Source organism: Macrotis lagotis, chromosome 4 (genome assembly GCF_037893015.1).
Source record: "Macrotis lagotis isolate mMagLag1 chromosome 4, bilby.v1.9.chrom.fasta, whole genome shotgun sequence".
NCBI lineage: Eukaryota > Metazoa > Chordata > Mammalia > Peramelemorphia > Peramelidae > Macrotis > Macrotis lagotis.
The window spans coordinates 34,039,831-34,056,516 of record NC_133661.1 but is presented as its reverse complement, the minus strand read 5'-3'; the positions used below and the strand labels follow the sequence as shown (position 1 = coordinate 34,056,516).

At 39.0% G+C, this 16,686-nt stretch overlaps 1 protein-coding gene across 5 annotated transcripts in view; it reads right to left on the bottom strand.

Annotated features, from left to right (window-relative positions):
- Nucleotides 1-16,686, bottom strand: part of SCAPER (S-phase cyclin A associated protein in the ER) — a 381,601-nt gene that overhangs the window by 295,022 nt on the left and 69,893 nt on the right. For all 5 annotated transcript variants that reach the window (XR_012477706.1, XR_012477705.1, XM_074232482.1 and 2 more), the window contains exons 8-9: nucleotides 11,830-11,990; nucleotides 248-510 (exon numbers count right to left, since the gene is read on the bottom strand). Coding sequence is in view for 3 of the 5 variants with exons in the window: in XM_074232482.1 (XP_074088583.1) it covers nucleotides 248-510; nucleotides 11,830-11,990 (424 nt within the window). In the remaining 2 variants the exon portion in view is untranslated. The remainder of the gene's footprint in view (nucleotides 1-247; nucleotides 511-11,829; nucleotides 11,991-16,686) is intronic.

The following is a 16,686-nucleotide window of genomic DNA, read 5'->3' as shown; positions in this document are numbered from 1 at the left end:
GAACTTCTCTTCCTGGCCAAAACCTGCCCCTTTTTTAGTGTAGTATACTTACCACAGTTTTCAAAAATCTAGGAGTCACCACCAAGATAAAATGAAGTACTAGTGGAAGATTTCAGGCTAAACCCAATAATTAAAGCATTTCAAATTGATTAATATAAATAAACTAGCAAGGAGCTACTGATTATTGCACAAAAAGTAATACAATATAATGAAAACAAAAGGAGCCCGAGATTCTGAACTCTCCTACCTGAGTCCTTTCTGCTAGAGGATGCTCACAGGGAGGTAAGGGCTCCTTGGACAGAGGTTCTACAATATTAGATGGTCCATCCCCAGTAAATCCACCTTTCTGTTGACTTTCCACAGGAAAGAGGAGGACATTTTCTTTATCACTGTCATCTTTTGACCTCAGAGGTTCAGTAATGACAGGAACTTTGGGTGCCACTGCGGTAGATCGTGAACGGAGAGGCCTCCCCCTCTGCACAGTCTCCCACCCTTCAGCATCTTTCCGTTCTGTGGAACCAGGAAAAAAAAATCATAACAAGATTTATTTAAAATAAAAGCTTTTTAAAATTGCAATACATTCTAAAAAAAAAACTTTGAAATCCCTCTCAGCTGTCAAAGTGATCTCCCTACAACACAGATCTCACCCCAGGCTCTCGCTATGTAACAACTCCAATGGCTTCCTCTGAATCTTAAATAGGAAGCACTCTGTTTGGCTTTCAAAGTTCTTGCTAACATTCTATATTATGCCAGGATCCAGTGGGAAGGGCCTGCTGGCTCCTTCTCCTTCTTCTTTGCTGCTGCCTGGCTTCTTGGACTTTCTTTTTTTTTTAATTTTTAAAATTTAAGGCAGTGGGGTTAAGTGACTTGCCCAAGGTCACACAGCTAGGCAATTATTAAGTGTCTGAGGCCAGATTTGAACTCAGGTACTCCTGACTCCAGGGCCGGTACTCTATCCACTGTGTCACTTAGCTGGCCCATCCACTGCACCACCTAGCTGCCCCCCTTCTTGGACTTTCTTCAAATCTCAGCTTCTGTCTCCCCTCTGCAACTATCTCCAATGGCTCCTGTGTGGATCCTGTTTTAGCACAGTTGCTTAACATATTGTAACCTTCATTAAACTGTGAAGTCTTTGAAAGTATGGACTGTTTTTTTGCTTTTCTTTGTATCCCTACCACTTGACATAGTAATGGTTAGAAGACCATGATCTCAGGAAGGTGATGTCATGACATGCACCTGAATTGGATCTGGGGGTTGTGCAGTCACCAGTCTCATTTTCTCCTCCAGAGCCATCTAGGTCCAGTGGTCAGACATGAACTAGGACAACTGGAGATGGCCCTAGATGGGAGGCAATCAGGGTGAAACGACTTGCCCAAGGTGGTACAGTGGAGAGAGCACTAGCCCTACATTTAGGAGGACCTGAGTTCAAATCTGACCTCAGACACTTACTTGTCATAGTAACTGGAATACTGTAGGTGTTTAATGACTGCTGGGTAATTTACTTTTCAACTGGATTAAGAAGAGATGTGGCAAATTAAAAAAACTGACAGATTTGACAAGTAATACAATTATAAAACTATGGAATCTCACAAGAGATTGTCTTTGTTGGGACTATCTAATCCTTATTTATTTTTTTTTTTAGATTTTTGCAAGGCAAATGGGGTTAAGTGGCTTGCCCAAGGTCACATAGCTAGGTAATTATTAAGTGTCTGAGACCAGATTTGAACCCAGGTACTCCTGACTCCAAGGCCGGTGCTTTATCCACTACGCCACCTAGCCACCTCTTTTATTTTTTTATTATTATTTTTTTTTAGATTGGACTATCTAATCTAATGCAGAACTGAACAGGACTCCTGACTGTTCATCCAGGCTCTGCTTGAAGACATTAGTTCTGAAGCTGCATTTGCAGCTAAGGTCCCACATCCCTCAGGCACCAAGGTCCCTAAGCCTGCCCCTTGCCTGGGGCACAGGACCCTGATTTCAAAAATGGTCTCTTCAGGCCACGCCATCTCAGAAAGAATGGTCATCATGCCTCAGGGCCACTGCGCAGATCTGAAATCCTGGGGTGAGGCTCTGTCAATCTTCTTTAAGAAAGAACCAGAAGCTACCCTGTGTGGCCAGCAGGACTTTTGGGCCTCAGCCTGGAGGAGGTGGATGGGAGAGCTTCCAGAGCTGCCTTCTTCTCCCATCACCAGCTCTCTAATGAACTGATTCACAGTAAAACAGCTGGTACTGTACAAAGGCTGATCTTTATAAAGTCAGGCACCTTCACAATATCTTGGAATGTCTTAATTTGACCAGAGATTGTCTTGATTTACCACTATAACACTAATTTAAATGATCACTCAATAAATTTTCAGTAAAAAATTTAGGAAATAGACTTTCTCATTTATGCTCATTTCTTATCAATGATAATTTTAGTATACAAAGAAATATATATATATATAATGTTAAATTTTTAAAAATTATGTCATGAAAATGCAAAAACATTCTATCTCAATAGTTTGGATATATCTCAAGTGAAAAACAGTTGTGAGTATCTAAATAAAATGACTATCAAACTTGAAAGGGACCCACAAAAATCATCTTAGTCAAAGATACTTATTTTACATCAGGAAATCAAGGCTCTAAGAATTAACTTATTGACCCAAGGCCACAGAGGAATATGTGGTAGTTCTGGGAATCTAACATCAAGTCTAGCTTTGTTCCCACAAAATTATATTTCCTCCTATTAACAGACGCTGATGCTTTAATAGAACTTTAAAAAAATCTGACGACAAACAAATTCATAAAGATGCATAAAATAAAGCTTTTAAAAACTAGATAAAAAGGACATACAGTACTCTAACATGTTCAAAAATTTTGTTCCAACTTTTATGAATACTATCATTAATCTCTTTAATAAAAAAGGGAAAGAAAAACACCAATTTAAAAACTTCCTTATGGAAAGAAATATTTTAAATCTGGACCTCATTCATTTAACCAATAAAATAGCCAAAACAAACACTACCATCCCCCCAAATTGAAATAATAATTGAAATAAGTCAAGAGAAAAGTATATGCATCAAAACAGGAAAAATACTTTAGGTCTCCATAGATAAATAAAATTTTTGATATACATTTAGACAAACTATTTTGAAAAAATTTTGCAATTAAAATGGGAAATTTTTTAACAAAGAACAACATAAAAGATAGAAAATCATACAATTAAACTGTCAAAAGCTTCTTGAGTTCAACAAAGACTGAGAACAGAATAGCATAAAGCTGGTGTTTACATTGAATATAACTGTTTTTATACTCTGGACCAAGATTTTTAGACATTTTTTTGTGTCATGGACCTCACTGGCAGTATCTGAGCAAGTCTATGGACCCCTTATTGAAATGAGGATATAATTTTTTCCCATCTAAGTTCTTGGACCCCTGGTTGAGGAGCTATGATCAAAAGATCACAAAGAAGCAAGTCCTACTCCCCAGGGAGTTTATAGGAGAAACTGGAAGTACATATAAAAACCTACCCAGAATCTCTATTAAAAGGCTCATTTCTAAAACATATAAGGAACTGATTCAAATTAATAAGAGCAAAAGTCATTGGACAATTGAAAAATGGTCAAAGGATTCGAATAGGTGATTTTCAAAAGAAGAAATCTAAATTACTTATAACAATATGAAAAAATGTTTTAAATCAGTGATATCAATCTCCAATAGAAATAGAACCCATTAAGCTGCATATAAAGATCCATGCATCTTAAGTTTTAAAATGCAGCATTATCTATTTCATTGTATTTTGTATTTATTTTGTCAATACATTAATAATTAGAGAAAAGCAAATAAAAACAATTCTGAAGTATTTCACAAATACCAGATTGGCAAAGTTAATCAAAAAAAAGAAAAAAGGAAAATGACAATTGCTGGAGAGGTTGAGTTAAAACAGGTAAATGAATATATAGTGGGAGTAGCTCTGAATCAGTACAACTGTTCTGGAAGGCGAGCTTGAAGCCATGCTTTGAAGAAAGCTTATTCAACTGTGCATGACTCTTAATCCAATAATAACACTACTAGGTTTATATCCCAAAGAAATCAAGAAAAAGAGAAATGACCCCTTTTCATGTTGGTAAAAACCTGGAAACTGAGGGGCTGTCCATCTGCTGGGGAATGGCTGAGCAAGTAGCTGAAGATCTACAAAGGGGAGGGAATGCTATTGCTCTTCAAGAAATAAAAAAGGGAGGGGCAGCTAGGTGGCGCAGTGGATAGAGCACTAGTCCTGGAGTCAAGAGTACCTGAGTTCAAATCTGGCCTCAGACACTTCATAATTACCTAGCTGTGTGGACTTGGGCAAGCCACTTAACCCCATTGCCTTGCAAAAAACTAAATAATAATAATAATAATAATGAAGGGGACATTTTAGAAAAACTTGGGGAGATTTGCATGAACTAATGCAAAATAATGTGAGAAGAATTCAAAGAAAAATGTATACAATAATAACACTTCAAAGACAAACAACTGTGAAAGACCTAGGAACTCCATCAAACCAATGGAACCAACCACAGATCCAAAGGTCTCATGTTGACACATGTTTTTCACCTCCACCAGAGCACATGCTAAAGGATGTGTTTTTCCACACATACATGGTTAACAGCAGGAACTTGGTTTGTTTGACTACACAAATTTGTAAGGGGTTTTGTTTTTTTCATGATTTCTTAATGGGTGAAGAGAGTAGGTAGGAGAGGAGAGAATTTGTAAAAGAACATAAAAATTAAAATAAATTAAAAATATATACAGCAAAAAAAATAAAGTGAATAAATACAAATATATGAAAAAGGGATTTGGCTAGGTGAAGATGAAGAGGTATTGCCAATGCAAAGACTTGGAGAAGGGAAATGGAGTGCTAAGTGAGTGAGGGGGCAGAGAGAATTGCCAATTTGGATAGATTGCTAAATGAAGAAAAGGGAATTGTGTCCAATGTGTCTGGAAAGACTGGGGAGGGGGAACTTCAAAATCTAAACAGATATTGTATCCAAGGAGGCAAAAGGAAGTCAGTGGAACTGAACTGACTGAGGAGAGCTAATGGCCACTCCGGCAGCAGTGTGCACATTACACAGGAATGAGGCAACCAATGTTGTAGTGCTCTAGGCTAAAGGGGAGGTGGCCTTGAACTAGAGCCATGGCTTTACTTTAGGGGCAGCTAGGTGGCACAGTGGAAAAAAGGCTGGAGTCAAGAAGATATAAGTTCAAATTTGGTCTCAAGATACTAGCAGTGTGACCTCGGGTAAGTCACTTCTGCCATTTGCCTCAGTTTCCTCATCTGTAAAATGAGGATAACAGAACCTATTTTCATTTATTATGAAACAAATGCAATATTTGTAAAGTACTCAGCCCAGTATCTGGCAAGTAGTAGGTGCTTAATAAATGATTATTTCCTTATTTCTTATCTTTCTATTTTTTTCCTTCTTTTACAATAAAGTGAACAGAGAACTATTTGCATGTCACACAGGGGCATGCCACCATGGATTCACATAAAGGACTGATTGTGAGCACCACTGTGGATGCTGTCTAGCAGAGGTCATACTGACAAGGGATTCTAGAGCATTCCCAAAGCACTCCTGAAGCTCCCGATTGTAAACAATATTGTTTTGCTTTCATCAAGTCCCAGAATATTTTAGAATCTGTTACATTCTATACAAGCTCCTAGATTCACAATCAATCTAATCTACCCACAAAGGAAAAAAACATTGGTGAAAAACATCAATTGTCTTGACTATGACATAAAGCTAGAACCCCACAAAGCTCACCCATCAAAATGTACTTCTTGGTCCCAGAATTAAGACAGCTGATTGGAGTGCCTGTGGGTAATTCCATACCACACCGAATGACTCAGGCTGCCCTCTGAACCATAGGGTCATTTGTTCACCATCAGTAGTCTTCCAATTATGCTAAATGACTGCTAGTCACAAATACCAAAAAATATCAGCATCCAAAGACCTGGAGTATAGTATAGGATCATCTAAAGTTCAATGGAGAAGTACCTAGTAGAAAAAATTTCTTCAAGAAAACGAGTTTAAAGGATTTTATCAGAAAAAAAAAATGTATGACTTGGAAAAAGTGGGCTAGTCAAATAATAAGGAAAAGAGATAACTGATGGCCGGTCTGCATGGCTATCTTCATGGGCACCTTCACAAAGTCCCCAGTGCCCTGAGAAGACCATACCCTCTATGAAAAACTTGCAGGAGACATGGATAAGGGTAGACTAGGATGAACAAGCATAGTAGCTAAGTTGTGATATAGATTTAAAAAAATGAAAGAAAAATCATTTAGGTATTGACTAGGATCCAAACACTCTACTAAGTGCTAGGGATATGAACACAAACAAGAAAAACAAGGGAGGATCCTGTCCAGTCTGAGAGGGGCTGCTGAGAGTATGGCTGATCCTTTTCCACAGGAGCTGCCTCCCCACACAACTGCTATAAGGGCTCAGTTGGAGTCAGAGGAGGTGGTCTGGGGGCTGTTGCCCCCCCGCCCCAAGCTTTGGGTTCATTTGCCTGAAGATGGAGTGACAAGTGAGACGAACTAGGCTGCTAAGAGTGGACGCTCGCCAGACAGGCAAAAGTCTGAATTCAGGGGAGAGGAGCTTAAGGTGCACCCAGACACCAGGTGTCACCACCTGGAGACACAGCTTACTAGAGAGAGGGATGAGATCTAACGAAAACCAAGGCATCATGGAGAGGAAAAAACATCTTTCTCCCCTAGGGGGAGAAAACTAGAGTGCCGGTCCAATGGTATAGGAATGGCAACAGGCCCCTTCCAAGATCAGGAGTGATTCTGAGTGGACTTCCACTCAGGTCCCAGGTGTGAGCACAAGGTCTGGCAGGTCCTACAGAGGCAGAACTGCTTCCAGCATCTCTGTCTGTCTTTGGAGGCTCAGCCCTGCTAGGTCTGCAGAAGCTATTCCTGAGGCTGGTCACCTCAACTCACCAAGGCAATCTGTTGAAGGAGGGGAAACTGAGGGAGTACCCACTAAAAAATCCTAGTATTGGCATGCTAACATGTGGCATGCCACAGTCCTTGCACTGCCAACTTTCTCCTCAAAAGTGGCCATGAAACTTTTCTGTACATTTCCTGAATACCCCAATATACACATTATCTCCAATGGAATAGGAGTTGCTAGAGAGCAAGAACTACTTCTCACACAGAAATTATTTAGAAAATGTTTACTAACTGATGCTGAGCGAGATGAGCAGAACCAGAAGAACAATGTACACCCTAAAAGCAACAAGGGAGAGATGATCAACCCTGATGGACTTGCTCATACCAACAGGGCAACAATAAGGCACAATTTTGGGGTGTCTGTGACAGAGAATGCCAACTGTATCCTGAGAAAGAATTGTGGAGTTTGAACAAAGATCAAGGACTATTACCTTTAATTTAGCGGAAAAAAACTGATATGTTATTATGTAATTCTGCTATATCTCATACTATATGTTTCTTCCTTAAGGATATTATTTCTCTCTCATCACACTCAACTTAGATCAGTGCATACTATGGGAATGATCTAAAGACTAACAAACTGCCTTCTGTGGGGGGAGGGAAGTGAGATTGGGGGGATTAAAAAACTCAAAATAAACAAAACCTTTCTAAAATTAAAAAAAAAAAGTTTACTGACTGATTGAATTTAGACAATTTTTGTACATAGGGTCTACTCCTGCTTCTCAATCAAAATCCTTGACCACTTACATAACAGCTTGGTAGTGTGGCTAGACTCAGGTCAAAAAATCTGTTCTTCCATGTCCTAGCTCTGGAACTCTGACCAAACAAAAGCCTCTAAAACTGAAAGATAGAGATCTTCTTTTGCAGGGGGAGTTTCCTCTTCAACAGTCCCTATACCAGAGGTATAAGCCCAACTAGATTAAAAAGTAATTAAAAATATAAATAAAATACAATACAGTTCAATTCACTGCCTCTCTCAGTTGCCTTAAAATCACAGTTCTGGTTTCTAGCCCTATCCCCATCCAGAAGGATGAAGCAGTCAGTAGTTTTTTCTTATCTTTTCTTTTTTTTATCTTTTTTATCTTTTATTTTAAATGTGATACTTTTGTTTTTAAGTAAAAATTAGAAATAACCAAAAAGTACTTTTTTTTAGTTTTTTTTGGCAAGGCAATGGGGTTAAGTGACTTGCCCAAGGCCACACAGCTAGGTAAATTATAAGTGTCTGAGGCTGGATTTGAACTCAGGTACTCCTGACTCCAGAGACAGTGCTCTATGCACCATCTAACCCCGCCCCCAGGTACTTTTTTTTAAGCAATAAAAGGAATGAGTGAGTGCTACTTTATGGTCTATTCATCTCTGACTCCTTGCAATATCATCTATACCAAATCTAGCTGAAAGATGAAGTCTTAGCAACTTACTCAACTGGTAGCAGTTACCTGAGGTGGCAATAAAACTGATAAAAAGTTTTTGGTTTAAATTCCTAGATAAGATAAATTTATCTTCTGATTTCCAATCTTTTTTTTCAGTAACAGAAAGTTCAGAGTATGACTTTACTATATCTCAGCAAGGTTCCAGAGGGCAGAGACCCTCTCACAAGCTGTAGCCCTTCACCTTATGGCTTTAACTCAGGTCTGCCTTGGGTCTCTTGCCACCCACCTCCATCTGGATAACCCTTTTAAGAACCAACTCAAATACAGCTCCAGCAAGAAGACCTCTCCCCTGAGATGTCACTTAAAATAGTTTTTCTGCCCCTCTCAAAAGTATTTATTAGTTAACATTGTAGTTTACAGTTCACTGTGTTAGGGCCTAATCTCCCAATCAGCCAAAGGCTTTAGACAAAGGACAGTCTCTTACTCAAACTTCTCTACGCAGAACTCAACAAACCCTACAAAAAACCCTACAAAAGGGGTTTGGGGGTTCATTGGTTTCTAGGGTGGTATAAAAAACAGGAGTTTAATTAAAGTTGAACTGAATGGAACGAACTCTCCACAAATTGACTTTATACCCCATTCTGAGGTTGTCCAGCTCCCACAGATTTCTGAAAAGATCAAATGAAACTATGAAGTACTGCATAAATGCCACCTTTTATCAGGAGATTTATGTTTGTCTTTGGTTACTTCATTGGGGTTCAGTCTCAGGGGCCAAGATGGCAGAAACACTTTTTGATCAGAGTTGTCAGCATACCCACGGAACACAAAGTGGTGTGCTCCAGGGCAAAGGATTGAGAACCAGAGTCTGGCTTCAAATGCTCTGAGCATCCTTAAGTCAATCAAAACTCATTCAGAGTCTAGAATATAAGATTTAGTGACTGTTTAAAATTTTACATTTAAATATTACAAATTTAGTTTGAATTAGTAGTTTTTACCTACCAATGCTATTTCCATATTTCTTACAATTTGAAGAATTATCTTATGAAGACTAGGTTAAGTTTCATCCCTGTGACTGTTACAGGGTCTTAATGAGTTTGATATGTGGGGCATTCCAGTCAGCCCGAATTGTAAATACTAAAATTCAATTTTTTTAAAAAAGTCTAAAGATATGTTTAATTTATACTTTCACTGCAATAGATTAACTCAAGACTTCTCAATACTTCAATTTCTAAATTGCTTAGAGTGAAAAAATGAACTGGCATAAAAAGGAAGGAAAACAGAATTATTTTCATTTCTTAAAAATTAAACCCTTTGGAAATAAGAAACTGTGTATCAATTTTAAGTAGCAATAACATAAGGACTATAAATATACTTGTGATATTTATTATAAATGTTTACATTTTAAATAAATCAAGGTTTTAAAAAGCACTCAAGCTTATTTTTAAGGTCAAAAATAACACAACCAAGCTTTCAAAATGTCCTCAAAATATAAACAAAACAATATGATTTTATTTCAAGTTACATTAAAAGGGGAAAACTGTCTTCTGCTGTGAAGTAACATCTTTTTATCAAAATATAAACTATACAATGCTATCTAAAATTCTCTTTGGGTCAAAGAACACTGGTAGAAGACTACTTGCTCAAAGATATCACTGGATCTGCTCTTCTAGTCACTTATATTTCTTTAATCATATTTTCCAAGTTTATTAATGAATGTTTTGCAAAAACTATATCCTCTCAACCTGCCAGGTTTGTTTTCCAAGGAACTTAAATTAATGTGGCAAACTAGTCATCCTAGTGTGTTAACCATTATTCAGTTTTCCTCGAGTTTTTGCGAATTGATTTTGTGATGGTTTTCAAATAAAAAGAAGTTAGTCTTCACTGAAGTCCTTTATGATGGCTCATTGTGACCTAGAGATGCCCTTGATTTTTGAATGTTCATGGCAGTGGAACACAAGCTGGGGCAGGTCCTAACCACGTATGAATTCCATGATTAAGAGGGCCTAGAGATAGTCTTTGTTTCATGAAAGGACCAGCCAGCCAAGGTTTAGAGGGGCTAATCCCCCAGAGGCTAGCAACCCATTGATGAACTGTCTTGGCCACAACAACCTGGCAGAGCATTGACTACTACCATGAAGGGGCTGTAATCAGTACCTGAAGAGGAAGCTTTTAAGTTTACAATTACCAGGATCTTATCTTTACATAACCAAAAGATTTGGTTTCTTGGTCTGAGTTTTCCTGAGTGCTGTCAAAATGAAGAAGCAGAGAATCACAATAGAGAAGAACAAGGAAATCTCCTGGGGACAAACCCTGGCCCCCTAACAAAAACAATTCCAGACCCAGCTAAAAGGCAAAGGTTTTGCTATTTCCAGAGAAAAATATTTCTGGTCCAGAAAGATGTGAACTAATTCTACACCCGAAAGGACTCTTCACATAAAATAAAAAGATGACAAAATTCCTGTTTTCCTAACCCAGAGGAAGAATGAGCCATCCATTATCACCTCTTCAACATCATTCTAAATTTAAAAAATTTAAAAATCTGTAAAAATATATCCTAAATTTTTAGAAAATATTTCACTAAAAATTCTTTTGGAATCAACTCTGTAATCCTGATAACATGAAGAAAACAGATAAGTACATGAATATGATTAAGAATATTTTTAATGAACCAAAACAGTAACCAATACCATATATTTTGCCATACATGTATATACTGTGGAAAGACTAGCATGAAAAGTGAAGCAAGAAGAATCAGGAAAACAAAATATACATTAACATCAATATTGTGAGATGATCAACTATGATCAACAAAATTCCCCTTAGAAATTCAATGATCAAGGACAATTCTGAGGATTAAGGGAATTAAGGAAAAATGCCATCCACCATCAAGTGGGGAAAAAAAAAACTATGGATTTGAATGCAGAGCAAAGCATACTATATTCACTTTTTAAAGCTTCTTGTATGCTTTTTCTTTCTTTCTCATGTTTCCCCCTCCCCCCCTTAGTTTTAGTTTTTCTTTCACAATTGGACTAATGTAGAAATATGTTAAACGTGATTTTACAAGTACAACCTCTATCAAACGGTTTGTTGCCATAGGAAGGGAGGTAGGAAGGGAGAAGGATAGAAAAATGTGAACTCAAAAGTCTGCAAAAGCATGAATGTAGAAACCTATCTTTGCATGTAATTGGAAAATAAATAAATGAATGAATAAATAAGGCAACAAATAAGGGAATGCCTATGATGTCTTGAGACTTGACTATAGTGTACATTTTTTAATGCATTGGATCAAAATCCTAAAGGAATTTTCAAGTGGTAAAAGAGCTTGTCTGGTTTATGTGGAATTAGAATAAATTGATTCCTAAATCTGAAAAGAAATGACACTCAGATTCTGTCTCATTTCAGTGAAGGTGACTATGTGAACAGAGGTGTGTGAGTACTCTGTGTAAAGAGCTCATCCATCAAATCCTCCACCACTCACCATTTCTTCGGGAGGTCTTCTGTACTGAGGCAGGTGGGTAGCTCTGCACAGGTGCTGCATTTGAAGGAGCAGCAGTCACTGAATGGTTAGCTTTCACTTTGTCAGCCCAACTGACGCCCGAGGGAGCCAGCCGAGTAGCAGCAATCGTCCCAGATGGACCCCTGGAGAAACAAGTTATATTTATGACTTAGTTATAAGAGTCTTTATTTTTAAAGTTTCAAAACCAAATGGGATAAAATCATAGTAGATTCTGTCAACTATGCGACATCTATTCTCTAAGTTAGTTGTTCATTATTTTTTTTAAAAAAACACTCATGGTAAAGTGCCATTTGAGTTTTTTGGGGGGAGGGACATGGAAAATATATCCAACTCAACCAAGAACCTGCACTACCAAGTCTCCAACAAAAAGTTATCAAGTCTCTACCTAAAGACTCACTGCAATAACGAACCCACTACCTGAAAAGAGTATACCATTCCCTTTGGGACTGTCCAATTTCAGGAAAGTTCTTATATCCAACTAGACTCTGCCACTAGGAAACTTATTACCATGGCTTCTAGGTCTATCTTCTGAAGGCAAACAAAATAAGTCTGATATCTCTTGGTACTCACACTTCAGCATTTCAATGGCCATGAGATTTCATCAATGCAGGCATTTCCTAGTCATACCAGGTCATCTTCTGTGACTCTCATTTGCATTTTACCAAAAATCCTTCATGGGGGTCCACTCAATGTATCAAGAATCTTGACACTGCCAAAGGCCAGTGGATTACATTAACTTTTCACTGGCAGTTCAGGTCAAATAATTATCTAATGACATCCTCAACCAAACAATTTTTCATTTGTAGGTGGCTACAGACTACCAGTAACTACTGTGGCCTTCAAATGATGTTCAACGTCATCTCTCTAGAGACTGCATTATCCTCATTTTACAGCTAAACACCACCACTAGTCAAACTAACAAGAGAAAGAGCAACTTCTGTTTCAGGGAGATGAGTAGGGTCATCAAAAAAAAATTATTTTCTTTCCCCAAAGAATTGTAGCCTATTCTCTTCCTTTGCTTTCAACCCCAGATCTAGCTGGGATAATCTCATCTGAATTATAGATAAGCTGATGAGCAAGGTTCTCTACTGAACTGTACAGAATAATTGCTACAATATGGAGATACTCTTACCCACTTTTTCCTGTATGCATAGTTATGCCAAATTATTTTGAGTAATTATGAATCCTCATTAGGAGATGTTTCACACAGTATCATCTGAAAATGAGCGCATCTAAAAAGGTATGTCTCCATACAAACAATGGATAAAAATATCAAACAGAAAAGAACCAATAGTTCAGTATAGACAGTCTTATCACATGGTCACAAGACCATAGATTTAAAGCTCTAAGGGTCCTTAGAGGTTCATGCTGTCAAACCCACTTTACTTCACCCATTTTACACATGGAAAAGCCATCATATTGAGGGTGGGAAGAACTACATATACAGTTAAGTAAACACAACTTATACAAAATGGGAGAAGGCCCAAGGTCCTCTTGGCTTGGACTTGTGTCTGCCCCTGACCCCTCCAGATCTGTCATCTGACTTGTTCCTAAACCTAAGGACTTTGCCTTCAGCCCTGTCCCAAATCTTGAGGTCTTCCAGACCCTCCCAACCCTTCAGAGACCACATTGCTTTTTCTATTTGTACCTCTGGGGCTTGGAGCCTCTTGCATTCATTCAAGGCTCAGTCTAGGAGTTGAGCAGGGAAGTAGACCACAAGTCAGAGGTGAGAAGAACACTGTCCGAAGCAAGGTGCTGTGCCCTCCACTTGAGATGGAGCCTTTCTCTCTCCTCTCTTCACTGCCTCTAGGGAATATCATCAGCAGCCAGATCTGATTGACTCCCAGAGGCCTGGCAAAGCACCACAGAGCCATCTCAACCATGCCACATAAACCACTCCCTCTCCAAACCTCCCATTCTGCCCACTGAGCTCACCTCAGCCCAGGACCCAGAATGTACATGATAAAGGTGCTGACCTCTGTGCTTTGCTCACATTCACCTACCTTTCCTGTCCAACCTAACATTGTGTCTTTTACATTTGACCCTTTCTTTCTACTCCTGTGACTGAGAACAGACCCTCATCAACTCTGAGCTAGACAATTAGTTATTTCCTCCTTCTTCTTCTTGCATTTAGTGTCCAAACTCTCCAGACTAATCTACCAACTGATATTCCTAAAACACAGTCTAAGCAGGGCACTGCCCCTAAAGAGGTCTCAGTAGAAAACAAGAACACTTTAAAGGGAGCGAGGGGGTGCAGCACGTAGAGCTCCAGACCTGGAGTCACAAAGGCTTGAATTCAATTCCAGCCTCAGACACTCTGAGCAAATCACTTAACCCTTGTCTGCCTCAATTTCTTCAATTGTAAAATGTGGATCAAAAGCACCTCCCTCCTAGGGCTGTTGAGAAGTTAAGATCATATTCTATTTGTAAATCATTTTACCAACCTGAAAGCTCCATAAATGCAAATCTTTCTAGGCCTCATCCGCTGTGACCCAGTCAAACTAGCCTGCAGGCTGCTGCTCACAGAACACTGCTTCTCCAGGCCAGCAAGCTCTCCCTCCTTGTTACCAGCCCCCCTCCAAGGAGCAGCTCCAGAGTTCCCACTTCTAGGAGGATGCCCCATCTTGAAATGGCCTTCCAAAGGTTTTATATGTTTTTGTCTTTACTTATCTGTACAGAGTCCAAGCTCCTTGGAGAGCAAAGACTGTTCCCCAGGGTGGGGGGGGCTTCATAAACACTTGTGGAATGATCTAGAGAGGCCGTGCCAGATGTGTTGACAAAATCCAGGCACTCTATTGCTCTGGGGTTCTCCCAAACTACAACAAACTTCTTCCTGAGGAAGCTTGCTAACCTTGGACAACCACAGCCACACTAGGTGTTCAAAAGTCATGTTTTAAAAATAACAAATGGAAGGGAAGAAGATGGGAATACAAAAGAGAAAGATTCTGAGACCTGAGGCCCTCCATATGAATGGGAACCCCACACATAGAGGAGCAGGGGCCCAATAGAGAGTCAAAGGGAGGGTAAGTAAAACCATAAAATGGATACATCCCCAAGAGCCCATCGTTTTTCCAATACAGATTACACTGTGATGGTTCAACACTGACATCAGAAAGTAATGTATTATATAAACAAAACAGATTAATACCCCTCCCTCATGTGAAGAATGGACCTAACATCAAGCTTCATTCCAAACAAAGAATACATAAAAATATACTTAAAATAAGACTTGAAAAACATGAAGGGCATGTTAACTACCTGCCTTACAATGAAAACTTAAAAGACTACTTTGACCAAAGCCACACCACAATCAATAAATACTTCCTGAGCAATACTAAGTTCATGGAGCTGTGTTAGCTATGAGAGATGCTCATTACATGTCAAATGTCAGATAATCTGACTACATCAGATACTAGATCATGCAGACCTGCACTTTTCTATAAAATCATTATTCATATTTCCCAAGTCCTTTAAAGAAGTTATTTTAATGTAATAATGTTGTCTACTAAAGTCGTACTCTCATACCAAAATATGATATGGAAATTAGACTGAGTTCTCAAATATTAAGGCAAGCTCTGGAAAACTTTCCAAAAAGGAAAGGCTTCAAGTAACAGACTCTGTGACCACTGTCCAAGAGTGTCCTGAGTATGAAAAAGTTTGTTACCAAACATTTGACAGGATTTTTTTCTTAGCTACTGACTCATGAAACAAACAAACAAAAAATAACAAAACAAAGGAGGTCATCAATCTCATGGAGTCATCTTCTTCTTCAGCAGAAATCATGAAGGAATGGCTGAAAATAAGATAGAAGATGCCAAAAAAAAAAAACCCAAACCAAAAGCCACAGATTTCTTAGACCATCTAAAAACAACTTTAATGACAGCACTTTTAAAACATTTTTCTGGGGCAGCTAGGTGGTGTAGTGGATAAAGCACTGGCCTTGGAGTCAGGAGTATCTGGATTCAAATCCGGTCTCAGACACTTAATAATTACCTAGCTGTGTGGCCTTGGCCAAGCCACTTAACCCTGTTTACTTTGCAAAAACCTAAAAAAAATTTTCTTTGCCCAGCAATTTTTGAGCTGAAAAATTCCTGATGCAATATATGTATGTCCCAATATATGTTGACATATAAGTAAAATCAGAAAACAAAAGAAATTGCAATTATATGGAGGCACAGCTCACTAATTCTCCTCAGAAAATCAAAGAAAGGGGTTGGCAGTCCTTCCTGAAGCATGTGAGGATCTCCCCTTTTAACTAGACACCCATACTCTGCAGAGAAGTCAACATGTTCTGTGAAGAATCTAACAATTTCTCTAAATGGGGAATGGAGTTAAGATGGAGGGGTCAAGGCAGGGACACATCTGAGCTCTCCTCCAAGCCACTCAAATACCTTTAAATAGTGGCAGAAACCACAAAAAAGATTGAGTGAAACAATTTTCCAGCTCAAGACAACTTGGGAGATCAGGTGGGAAGAGTCTGATGCACCAGGGTAAAAGGAGCATAACCAGCCCCAGCCATCCAGGAAGAGACAGCAAGGCACTGGAACCATGGTGAGATTGGAGCCCAGTCCAGTGCAGACCTAGCTCTGAGGGACAAAGGCAGGCTGGTCTCAGGAGACCTTGAATCAGCAGCAGCAGCCCACAGCTATTAAGGTGGGGGGGGGGGGCAGGAGGTTGCAGAGATCCCTCTGCTTCCCTGAGGCAGGACTCTGTGGCTTTGCCTATACTCAGATCTGGATCTACAAGAGGAGATGAAACACAACAGAGCTTATGGCCCCAGCAGAGCAGGGACCCTCCCTCTCAATTCCAGGGCAAAAA